This window comes from Hyperoodon ampullatus, assembly GCF_949752795.1.
Source record: "Hyperoodon ampullatus genome assembly, chromosome: 18".
NCBI classification, from domain to species: Eukaryota; Metazoa; Chordata; class Mammalia; order Artiodactyla; family Ziphiidae; genus Hyperoodon; species Hyperoodon ampullatus.
This window is the reverse complement of record NC_136931.1, coordinates 54,832,293-54,844,284: the sequence shown is the minus strand read 5'-3', so window position 1 is coordinate 54,844,284 and position 11,992 is coordinate 54,832,293. Positions and strand designations below refer to the sequence as shown.

General features: G+C 59.6%; 1 protein-coding gene across 2 annotated transcripts; it reads right to left on the bottom strand.

Moving 5' to 3' along the window:
- Positions 1-1,123: 1,123 nt before the first annotated feature.
- On the bottom strand, positions 1,124-10,537 carry NOP53 (NOP53 ribosome biogenesis factor; the record flags this gene model as incomplete). Of its 2 annotated transcripts, XM_079723020.1 has the most annotated exons (13): positions 1,124-1,184; positions 1,452-1,508; positions 1,616-1,692; positions 2,461-2,527; positions 2,772-2,947; positions 3,655-3,858; positions 3,932-4,036; positions 5,296-5,391; positions 6,542-6,612; positions 6,963-7,162; positions 7,758-7,866; positions 9,694-9,758; positions 10,209-10,432. In XM_079723020.1, the coding sequence occupies 13 exons, from the start codon at positions 10,430-10,432 to the stop codon at positions 1,178-1,180; spliced, it is 1,458 nt and encodes a 485-aa protein (XP_079579146.1). The 2 variants fall into 2 exon arrangements, with proteins under 2 accessions (XP_079579146.1, XP_079579145.1); XM_079723019.1 differs by lacking the exon at positions 1,124-1,184 and having other exon boundaries at positions 1,448-1,508; positions 10,209-10,537.
- Positions 10,538-11,992: the final 1,455 nt, after the last annotated feature.

The window sequence follows — 11,992 nt, the reverse complement described above, 5'->3', positions numbered from 1 at the left end:
GCAGTGGTTAAGAATCCGCCTGCCAATGCAGGGGACATGGGTTCAAGCCCTGGTCCGGGAAGATCCCACATGCCACGGAGCTACTAAGCCCGTGCACCACAACTACTGAGCCTGCGCTCTAGAGCCCGCGAGCCACAACTACTGAAGCTCACGCGCCTAGAGCTCGTGCTCTGCAACAAAGAGCAGCCCCTGCTCAACGCAACTAGAGAAAGCCCACGCGCATCAATGAAGACCCAACGCAGCCAAAAATAAATAAATACATATTAGAAAACAAAACAAAAACCCAAACACCTCTCTCCCCTCCCTGCCCTGGGTCTCTCCTTCCTCCTGTAACACTGAGGGAATTACTTCTTCAGGAGCCTCAGTTTCCCCTTCTATAAAAAGAGGGGGTGGGGGAAAAAGGAGGGCAAAGGTCAAGGGTGATGGTCATGTTTCTTTGGTACATGCATGAACCGTATCAATGACTTACAGTGAGACCACAGTCCTTTATTACCTGTAGAATAAGTATTTTTAAAAGTCCTTTATAGTGTGTGGGGGGGAGGATCAACCTCTTTTCATGGACTTCAGTTTCCTCACCTTTAAAAAGGGGACAGGGACGGGGATTTCCCTGGCGGCCCAGTGGTTAAGACTCTGCCCTTCCACTGCAGAGGGCGCAGGCTCAATCCCCGGTCAGGTAACAGATGCCACATGCCAAAGAAAAAGGGGGCGGGGCGGGGATAGGTAATTCCTGCCCTCTTAAACTGGCTGTCGAGGGCTTGATGAGAAAGGATAGGCGGGCAGCAAACATCAGCTGCTGCTCTGAACGATGTGACACGCCTGCAGTCAAGGTGCCTTCGGTCAAGGTCCGCCTCCCGTCACTGCAGAGCGATGAGCCACCTCCCCCACCAGAAACCCTCTCCCACACCCAACAGCACACGCCCGCCTCCTCTGCCTACTTCTGTAAGACGCTGCTCACTCCCGGGATGGCTGCCCCTGCCTCTGCTGGACAGGCCCTCTGCCACGCCCTGGCTTCCCACCAGCCTTTGGTGGAGACGAAGGCCCTGGTACCCACATCCCTGTGTGCTACAGGCGGACAGGCAGAGCTGCCCCCAGGAGGGAGACAAGTCACACGCGAGGCCTGAGGTGTTGGTCAGAAGGTGCTTTATTGAAGGACGGGGGCTCCAACATCTTGCGACAGCTACAACCTGGGGACAGAGGGGAGGCTAAGGGTGGACGGCGGTGGGGGGGCCCACATCCTCATCCACGTGACGCCCCCTCTTCCGGTTTGGGCCCTTCCATTTCCCCTCGGGGACCCTCCCTGGCCCGACTCTGGGGTCAGGTGGCTCTGGCAGGCTGACCCTGTCCCGGGCCTGGCCAAGGGAGCATCGCTCCATCACTGGCCACAGCGACTGGGTCTGGGAGGGGCCCCGGGACCGCTGGAGACCACTGGGGAGAACGGGAGCGCCACTCACTGGATCTCGCGGAACGCCCGCTTCTCCACCAGCTTCACTTTGTACTTGCGCTTGAACCTGGGGGAGGGAGAAGAGAGCAGTCGGCGACCTCAAGCCCATCCGGCGCCCATCCAGCGCGGGAAGGTTCCCGATGCCCGCCCTGCGTGGCAGGCCCCGGCCCTCACTTGGCTCGCTCCCGAGGCTCGATCATGTTTCTCCTCTGGAAGCTCTTGAACCGGTCACGGAGGATGTTGCCCTCAGGCTGCGAGACACCGACAGGGAGGCCTCAGCGGGTGCCAGGCAGAAACCCCAGGGCCCTGACCATTCCCAGGGTCCAGTGGAGGGGGGGAGTCAGCCCTGCAGTCCCCCCCTTAGCCAAGGCCCCGAGTCTGGCCTCACGTACACCAGGAGCTCAGCCTGGCCCTGAGCTCATGGGGTGATAGGTACTGGCCCATGGGCTGGCCCTGAGCTGGGCTTGGAAGAAGCAACACGAAGGAGGCTGGAGAAGGGGGAATGGGCATGGCCGGCAGGGGAGCGCAGGGGCAAAGGTGGGGTCAGAAGAAGGGTGCACAGTCGGCCCACTACAAGTACAGCTGGCTGGAGCCCCAAGGCGTGCCAGACCACACAGGGTCCGTGGCTGTGTGAGGAGTTGGGCTTCCTCCTGGGGGCGCTGGGGAGCCACAGCAGGCTCTGAGTCGGGGAGGAACAGGGTCTATTTTGAGCTTTAGGAAGACCCCTCTGGGACTGAAGACGCTGAGGGTGGGGCCCGGAGACCAGGGGCTACAATGGGACCTAGCCAGGAGGAACGGTGTTCTGAGGGCCCCAGGCTCCAACTATCCATCACTCAGCCCCTCACCCCCGGGGGACCCCGTGCCCTCAGCCCCCAGGCATCAGCCCAACCAGCCCAGCCTGGGGGCAGCCATGATGTCGCCCATAGTCCCTGGCGGACACGGGGAGCAAGGATGGGTATCATCACCAGGCACGGTCGTCTCCCCTACAGCCCCCCAGCCCCCCCTGGCCAGACAAGTACCTTCAGGGTCCTAAGTGAGTCCGACAGCTCCGAGCTGAGCTGCACGTCAATGTCGGGGTCCTGATACCTGGGGAATGCGGGGCGTCCGGCGCGGGGGGGGGGGGGGGCGGGGAGGTCAGCCTGGCCCAGGACACAGGGCCAAAGACCCCTCTTGGGAACAAGAGGCCGGGCAGTGGGGCTGAGAACACGGAATTCTGGGGGAAAGAAATGGTCTCCCAGGAGAGGCCCAGGCTGAGCAAAGATAGGAAGGTGCCAGATGGGGGATTTGGACCCCTCCCAGCCTCCCAGGGAGCCCCCAGCCCGGGCCTCACTTGAGCCGCCCCAGCCGGCGGGGTCTGTCCGCCTCTGCCAGCCGCTGAGCCCGCCGCCGTTCCCGCCGTCGAGCCAGCTCCGCCAGCCGCTGTGCCACCTGCGCCTTGATCCCGCGCAGCCTGAAGACCTCCTGGCGCCGAAGCCGGGCGGCCCGCACTGCAGCCTGCTGCACCCTCTGCGGGGACGGGCGAGGTCAGGGGCCAGGCCGAGCACCACCCGGCCCCGGGGGGGCTTTTCCTCCACCTGCTCCCAGGTTACAGCAGCTGTTTCTCCACAGCGCTTTTCTTTTTTAAAAAAATTTGTTTTTGGCTGCATTGGGTCTTCATTGCTATGCGTGGGCTTTCTCTAGTTGCAGCGAGTGGGGGCTACTCTTCACTGCAGTGTGCGGGCTTCTCGTTGTGGTGGCTTCTCTTGCTGCAGAGCACGGGCTCAAGGCACGTGGGCTTCATTAGTTGTGGCATGCAGGCTCAGTAGTTGTGGCTCACGGGCTTAGTTGCTCCGTGGCATGTGGGATCTTCCCAGACCAGGGCTCAAACCCGTGTCCCCTGCACTGGCAGGCGGATTCTTAACCACTGCGCCACCAGGGAAGCCCAGTGCTTGTTTCGTGAACCGACCTTCCTTATCCGTTTTTCTTTGTCTGTGGTTCATAAACCCTCCCCACCCCCCACCCCCGAACATCTTCACCAGGGAAGCAGGGTCTGACCTGGCGTGTTCCCTGCTGCCTCCTCTGAGCCCAGAGAGGCATCTGGAGGATGCCAGGAACTAGGTCTCAGCTGACAAAGGAGCTTCAAGGATCCCAAACAGCCCCAAAAAAGCAGGCTGCAGGCAGGAGAAACCAGGTTGCGGGACTGGGCAGAGCAGACTGGAGCCCACGGTGCTCACCAGCATCCGGGCGGCCTTCTCCCGCCGCCGCCGCTGCTCCGTCTTCTTCTCCGCGGAGGCCGGGCGGACGGCTGTGGGCGAGGCTTCTGCTCCCGTGGCCCCGTCTCCTCCAGCCTCGGGCCCCTCGTCCTGGCCCTCGCCCGGCTCCCCTTCCCCATCCGACTCCTCCAGGAGTCCCTGGCACATCTCCTGGAACGCAGACTCCTGGGGAGAGGGGGCGGGTCAGGCGCAAGGCAGGGAGCGCGCGGGGAGGGCGGGCGAGTGGGCCCGGGCTCACCTGGGTGGCGGCCTGCTCCGAGGCCGGCGGGGCCAGCTGCCGCTCCAGCTTCTCTGCTGCCTTCTGCCGCTGCAGCTCCACCTCGTGGGCCGCCCGGAGCAGGGTCTGGGAGGGGGCGGGGGTGCAGGTGAGGACCCAGGCCCTGGAGGCCTCTCCTGGGAGTCACAGACCCGGCCCTCTTACCTCCCACCTGCACCTCCACCCCAGGGCTCAGCCCACCCCCCTCGACAGCCCAGGCGCCCCTCCTCTCCCTGGCCTCCCTGCACCGGCCAAAGGGGGCTTCTAATCCCTAACCTCACGTCTGCTCTAACCGTCCCCTTAAAGGACAGTCTGGTCTCTACACACTGGAGGTTCCACTTCCAGGAAGTGCCCTGAACAGGCACATGCACACAGACAGGAAGAAGCGGTGGCTGCCCGAGACCAGGGAAAATGGGGAACTGGCGGGTGACGGCTGATGGGCATTAGCCTTCTTTCTGGGGTGATGAAAATGTTCTAAAATTGACTGTAGCGATGGCTGCACAGCTCTGCATATGCTAAACACCACTGAACTGTGTCCTGTAGGTAGGTGAATCACATGCATGGAAATTATATCCTGATAAAGCGATTATGGTAAAAAAGAAAGAAAAAGAAAAAACAACATCTCCCTGTGAGCGGCAGCCTCTGCGAGCAGCCTCCTCTGCCTGTGGCCGGCGCGGCGCTGTTTGCTCCCGTGGACGCTGTTCCCGGGGGAGGGACATGGCCCCGCCCTGGGTCAGCTAAGAGTCTGTCTCACGGCGAACAACGCTGAACAGCATTCACAGGAGCACCTGCGTCTACTCAGCGACCTCGATTTCTCTCCAGGAACCTGAGCTCCCAGAGGGCGGGGGTTTGTCCCCTCTCTGTTCGTGACATCTGTACCCGACAGACGTCTGTGAGATAAGCACTGACTCTCGCCACCAGCTTTTGCTGTTGCTAAACTACCTTCACCCTTGCACAAAGCTTACTCGGTCACACGTTTTGTTGCCACCAGTTGAAAGCCTTTTGCATTTATGTCCCACAGTTCCTGAAAGGTGCCGCGGTCTCGCCCACCTCTGGGCCTTTGCACATGCTTCTCCCTCCGACTGCAACACCCCCCTTCCTTCCTCTCTTACCATAACAAACTGCCCCCAGTCTCAGCTCTGATGCCCCATTCTCCAGCCAAGCCCTCCCTGACTCCCAAGGCTGGGTCTGATGCCCCACTCCCTGCCCTTCCATCCCAGCCCTGCCCACTCTGGGTCATCACTGTCCGGGAACAGGTCTGTCTCCCTGACTGGACCACGAGCCCTGGGAGGGCATGCCAACCAAGTGGCCAAGCACCGAGTGAGAGGCCTGGCGGGGCGGCGTACCTGGTGGTCCTCAAAGGATGGGTTGTAGGAAGCTCCCGCGGGTGTCACCTCCACGGCAGGCGCCTTGGAGGGCTTGGTGTGGAGACGCTGCGGCCGCTGGAGGAGGACAAGACCAAGGCAGGGTAAGGCCCGGGAGTGCCATGACTCAAGCTCCCACAAGTGCTGGGACCCTGGGCCCGGGAGGCGGCAGAGGCCTGCGCACGGCCTTCAAGCTGGGAGGTGCCTGGGGCATCTGTAACGATGGACAGCTGGTACCGCGGGCGCAGCAACCCCAGGACAAGCACGCAGGGACTCCGCTTGTCTTTCCTGAGTAGGGTCCCTGTCGCCAGAGCGGTGGGGAGGGGTGAGACTTGCAAAACCGTAAGGTACGGTCATCAGGCCATCACTGAGATGGGCAGCTGTGCTCGGCAGAGGGCATGAGGTTCTGTGTCTCCCAGCGCAGGACACCGCAGACAAGGGCTGACGCACACTCAGAGTGTAGCCCTGCGCCCCCGGGAACTTGGCAGAAACGCAGGGCCACGGGCTCACCTGAAACCCGCTAACCAGAACCTGCACTTTAACAAACCCCCAGGGGACCCGAGTGCACGCTCAGCTCTGAGCGGCATCTCCCCGTCTGGACTTGCCGCGTCCCTGCCCCGCTGGCCTCCACCCCAGCAAAGGCCCCCCGTCTACAGCAGAAGGCTGGGGGTCGCCCCTGACGCCCCCTGCCCCTCCACACAGCCAACTGCACGCCAGGCTGGGTGCTTCTGCCCGAGGACTTGCCTCGGGTCACCCCCTTCACCCCCGTGCTGGGGTGCCGCCCCCACCCGTCCCACCTCCTCAGAGCATCGCACAACCCCACTGCTTCCGTGTGCAAAAGCACTTAGGATAAAAGCCCACAGCCCGAAGTGGGCTCCCGCAGCCTTCTCCCACCCGGACCAGCGGGCCTCCGCACCCCACAGCCCCGCCCTCGCTGGAGGCTCTGCCCTCCCGTCTCTGCAGGCTCGCTCGCTACACCAGGTCTCCGGCCCCTTAGTACCATCTTACTGTCCAGTGAAGGTTTCCCTCATCTCCCTGAAGCATGTCCCACCGACCTGCCACCACTCTGCTCTGGGCCCTGGAGGCGGCACTGCCTGCCTGGCTCCAGCAAGGGGGCTCCCGGTCACAGGACGGTCGGGCTCTGACGCTGAGGCTCTACGGCCTCACCGCTCCCCAGCCCCGCGCTCTGACCCCTATCACCCAGGACGCCCTTCTGACTAGTTCTCACCTTCACACCCTTCTTCTTGGTCTGCTCCAGGAAAAAAGGGTCCTGGTGCTCCAAGGGCCGGTCCAGAGGGTCTGCGGAGGCAGCGAGGGGCGGCTGCTGGGGGAACGTCGGGGCCCTGAGGGGCTCCCTCCCAGCCCTCCTCCCTTAAGATGGCACCGAAGCACTGACTGGAAGACGGCCCGGGAAGGACTGACTCTCAGACCCCAAAGGGCTTCGAATGCCAGGCAAGAGAGCACGTGGACGGGGTCCAGAAAGCAGAGGAGACCCCAGGCGGAGGGGCAGGAGGCGGCCCACTTGGAAAAGGGGAGCGCGAGCGGGAAAACGGTGCCACTTCAAGACACCCGACTCTGTCGAAGACCCTCCAAGCGACCCCCGCAGGGCGCCCCCCTTAGACACGGCGCGCAGCAGCAGGGACACTCACTGTCTTTGACCCAAAGGTCGTAAAAGGGCCGCTCAGCCGTGTCCTGCGGCCCGGGCTTGGCTCTGGCCGCGGGAGGGTGGAGGAGCCGGGCCTGAGCCCTGCGCACCTCCCGGGGCCATTCGCCCCGCTCCGCCAGCCTCTCCCACAGCTGCTCCTTGCGCTTGAGCTTCCTGGCGTTGGGGACCTGGTGGGCGCGGACGCTGGGCCGGGGAGAAGCAGCACAGGCGCCGCAGGTGAGGCGGGCTCCCCCTGCCCCCGCCCGGCATCCCAACACCTCCTCCCTCCACAGGGGGCCTCCCCACTCAAACCAGCAGCTTCAGAGACCATCTCCCCACGTCTGCCCCCAGCCCAGGCCTCTCTCCTGAGCCCCAGACCTGACAACGCATCAGCCCCTGGGGTCCTTGCCCTGGAGGTCTCCCAGGGACCTCACACACCATTTCACAACCAACCTCAGCGTCGCTCCACTGTCCGCCCCGTCAGCCATCCACGCCCCACCCCCACTTCAGGGGTCAGTCACCAAGCCCTGCCTGACCCATCCCCTGGCCGTGGCTGCCCACCCAGCCCTCCCTTCCATCCCCAGAGCCCTCGGCCACGTCCAGGCCCATCCTCGCCTGCCCAGCCACAGCACTCTGGCCCCAGCCTCACCGCCTCCAATCCGCTCTCCAAAGCGCAAATCCGACCCCATCCTCCCCTCCAGTGCCCTTCACCCATCACCCTCCCTCCCCAAAATCCTTTAGAACGGCGTGAGGGCAGAACCAGAGGAGAAGGAGGGGCTTGTGGGGGTGGGACACTTACTCTTTGGGTGCAGGGACCTTGGATGTGTTCTCTAGGATGAGGTCGATCCGAAGGGGTTTCTTGAGAAGCAGCGACCTCTTCTGACCTTTGGTCCTCTTCTTGTTCGGCTCTGGGGGTGGGAGAAAGGAAAGAATTAAGGCCTCAGGCGTCCTCACTACCCAAGACCAACTTCCCACTCCCCTCATTCCGGCTCCCCTGGAGACCTGCATCCCAGTACAGACCTGGAGGGCCCAGGCTGACCCCAGGCTCCCACCTGAGGAAAGAGGCCCCTGCAAGGGCAGGGCCCAGGGTGCCCAAGCTGTGACTCCCCACACCACACCCATTTCCTGGGCCAGCTGGAGGCAGCCCTGTGCTGGGGACACAGAGGAGTCAGACCCACAGCTCTGCAGACAAGGGGCTTCCAGAGGCAACAGGGAAGAGGCCACAGAACCATTAACACTAACAAGGAAGAAAGCAGGTGGTCAGGCGACATGAGGCCCAGGGAGCTGGACTCAGGACCCAAGACGGCCGATTCTTAGCACAACAGAATTTTCTGCTTTTACTTCTAAAGCCTAATAGTAAAAAGGACTCTAGAACAAAACATACTAGGATGGAATCCACATCCTTCCATTCGCTAAGGGACCTCATGAAAGTGACTTTCCTCCTCTGTGTTGCCAAAATGAGGTTTAATGCCTACCTCACAGGATCAGGCGGAGGTGTATTGGGTTGACCAAAAACGTCGTTCGGCGTTTGCCATAACATCTTATGGAAGAACCTAAACCAACTTTTTGGCCAACCCAATAATTGCAGCTGACCATTGAACAACATGGGTTTGAACTGCTAGAGTCCACTTATACCAGGATTTGTTTCAATAGCAAATACTACAGGAACACACGATCTGCAGTTAGTTGAATCCACAGATGTGGAACCAAAGTACAGACGGCCGACTACAAATTACACGTGGATTTTCGACTCCATAGAACGTCAGTGCCCCTGAGCCCTGCACTGTTCAAGGGTCCATTGTATCTCGATTCCACAGCGATCACCCGTGAAAGCCTGCAATCGCTGTTATCCTTCCACTTTTTTTTTTTTAATCTAAAGCAGAATCTGTAACTACTTCCTCGCCTGTTCACCGGGACAGCTCCCTGCCTTACCCTTCTGTTCACAGAGCAGATCTCCTCACTCCTGTGAAAGTCGACCTCTTTAATACCCCTTCCTTACCTGCTCACTCAAAGACCGCTCTCCCCCAAGAGGTCCTTTCATTTCCCTTAGACCAGATCCCTTGCCTGATCTCATACATGCTCATAAAGGCCATCCTGCTGTTACAGCAGCCTGACGTTTTGCTCATTAAAGTTATCGGCTTTCCCGTTAAAACGGGCCCCTTAGCTTTTCTACACCTCCTTAAAACAAGTCGCTTATTGTTCATCTGTTTTTCCAGGTATTGACAGTAAACCTTATTACTCACTGAAGCAAACCCTAACTTGCTTCTCCTCCACTTGTTTTAGAAGGTCCCGACCCTGCATTTTGGCAAATTAAAGCAAGCGGGTCAAGAGGAGTCTCTTATTCAAGTCGGTCCTTTTGTTCTCATTAAAGAACAAACATCTTATTGAGTAAAACAGGTATGATTCCTTACAGCAAGTCCCTGACTTGGTTTTCTGCAAATTAACAGAGACCTCCTGATTTATGATTATCTACTCAACAAGGCAGATCCCGACTGGATTCTCTGGGCACTGAGACCTCTCTGAAACCTCAGAAAAAAAAAAAAAGAGTTCTTTAGGTTAGTCCCTAACTTGCTTTCTGTTCATTCCAGGTCCTCTTGTTTATACAGTAAATAACTTCTTTTTTGCAGGTGTTTTCCACCCAAGCCACGTCATTAACACAGATCCTTTTAGAGGCTCAGGGAGCCTCAATAAGGACTAATCATCACCATACACCCGCCACAAAAACCCTTTCTCACCTTCATTCTTGGAGCCAGTGTCCACGAAGAAGAGTTTTTCATCGGGGGCCTCTGATATCAAGCCACTGAAAAATAGAAATTCAGAATGTCAGCCATACATGCTGGGGAGAGGGGCACGAAGCTGCGGAAGGTGCAGGTTTAACCTCTCCGGGCCCAGCTTTCCTGTTATGCTCATTCAAGTACGATCTTCCCGCCTGGGACCCTCCAGGCCAGAGCCCCTCCCTCCAGTTTGCAAAATTTACTACTTAAAACGCACTGAACTAGGCTGGGTGCATGGTAAGTACTGATACCAGAAAAGTGTGGTTTACCTGGATTCTAATTTAACTGGGCGTCTTGTACCCGGTGACCCTATCAAGTCCCCCAGGCTGTCACCCGGAGTTCCCAGTCCATCCCTCGGCTTCCCCAGCGGTGCCGGACAGGAGCTCCCAGGCCCCCGGAAGTCCCCCCAGGCAGCTCGGCCTCGCACCCCGCCACACAGAACGTGGCCCACCTGTCCGCAGTCCCGCCCCACTCACCCGCTCGTGCGCTCCTGCAGCCGCACGTCCTCCAGGAACTGATCGACCTCCAATCCCAGCGGCTCCTGAGCGAGCCGCCGCCAGCCCCGCTTCTTATTTCTTGGGCCTCGCCGCCGCCGCCTCAGCGCCGGGTCCACCGAAGTGGGCCGCAGCCCCAGGAAGCCGGAATCGGCCTGGCTTTTCGAGCACTGCCGAGCCCCACCACCTCCGCTTCCCACCGCCATCTTGTTAAAGGAAGAACTTGGTCTCTGGCGTCGGGAAATGAGGTTTGGCGCATGCGCACGCCGAAATCCCGCCCCCTCCCGTGACCTACTTCCGGCGGCCGCCATCTTGGTAGGGCGGCTGGAGCCGCAAAGGGGCGGGGAGGCTACTATCTTGGTAAAGGATAAATGGCTCCTCCCTCTTCTGCAGATTCCGGTCCGCCCCAGGTTGTAGGTTTGGGGCTCTAGCCCTAGGCGAAATACCTTTCCCGACCGCCTAGGAATACTTTTTAAATCTGAGTATCATTTTTAAGTTGTTGAATTTTTTAAAAATCTAACTTTCTTAAAAAAGAAAAGTTATACCCGTCAGTGTCAGATTCGGCACACGAGACTTTCCAATCTCAGAACGTTTGACCTGTCAATGTTCCAGACCTAGAATCTTGGAAATCAGAGAGTTTTCGGAATGTCGAGGTTGGGAGCACAGAACGTTTACGTGCGAGAAATGTTAGAAACATACATTATTAGAACCCTAGAAGCACAGGCTCAGGATCATTAATCTTGGGTAAGTTACATAGTTGTGCCTCAGTTGCTTCATCCGTAAAATGGGGGTGATAATGGTTCATCTGCCTCATAGGTTATTCTGGAGATTAAACAAGGTAATATATACAAAACCCTTAAGATTGTGCCGGGATCTAAATGTTAACTATTGTTATTACCTCGCCCCCTGAGACTTTATCTTAGAATCAATTAATCTATGCTGTTTACAAGTAAGGAAGGGAGCTCAGATGCCCTTGGGCCCTGGCAACCATCCGTAGGGATCCAGAGCCTCATAAGGCCGTTCTCCACTCGAAAAGGAAAAAGGCACAGAGAAGGAAGGCGCCACGCGGGGGTTCACACAGCGGAACTCGGCCTGGGGAAGGTGACAGGCCCGGGATTTGGCCCTGAAGAACTGATCACCCACCAACTGGGGCAGGGGTTTCAGTGACCGGCCAGCCTAGCTGTCGTGTGTCCACCAGGGGGCGCCGGGAGCCGCGCCACCGGGCGCGCGTGGGCGGGGAGGGCGCGAGGCCAGCGTGTCCCGGGGGCCGTGGGTGTGGCCTTGGCTGTGAGTCGGCGGGACCACGAGCGGGGTCCCCCCTGGGCGTGAGGGAGCGCGTGCGCACACTTTGGTGGTCCTGATGGGCAGCATCACCTCCTCCCCCTCCGGGAGCCCGCTTGTCCTCGGTGTTAACGTGTCAGGAGCTGTGTACCCAGGTTGTGTGGGTGGACGTCGGCGGGCAGGGAGGAGGACGGGGGCACCTTGTAACCAAGTTGGCACACACACACATACACACAACCCCACGGCCCAGGGCTTGGTTCCCAGGCCCCCGCGGCAGGAGGTTTGAGGGAGGGATGTCCCAGAGGGAGGGCCTCAGAGTAACTTTTCTTCGGAAAATATGTCGGTCTGGTCCCCAGCCCAGGCCTGAGTCATCAGGCTCCCGCAGCATTGAGTCACGGCCTCCACCTCTGCCCCTGAGAGCTTGGAGGGTACCCCCCTGAAGTTCTGCCCAGGGTTCTCCTTGCCCAGGGGGTTTGGGGGGGAGA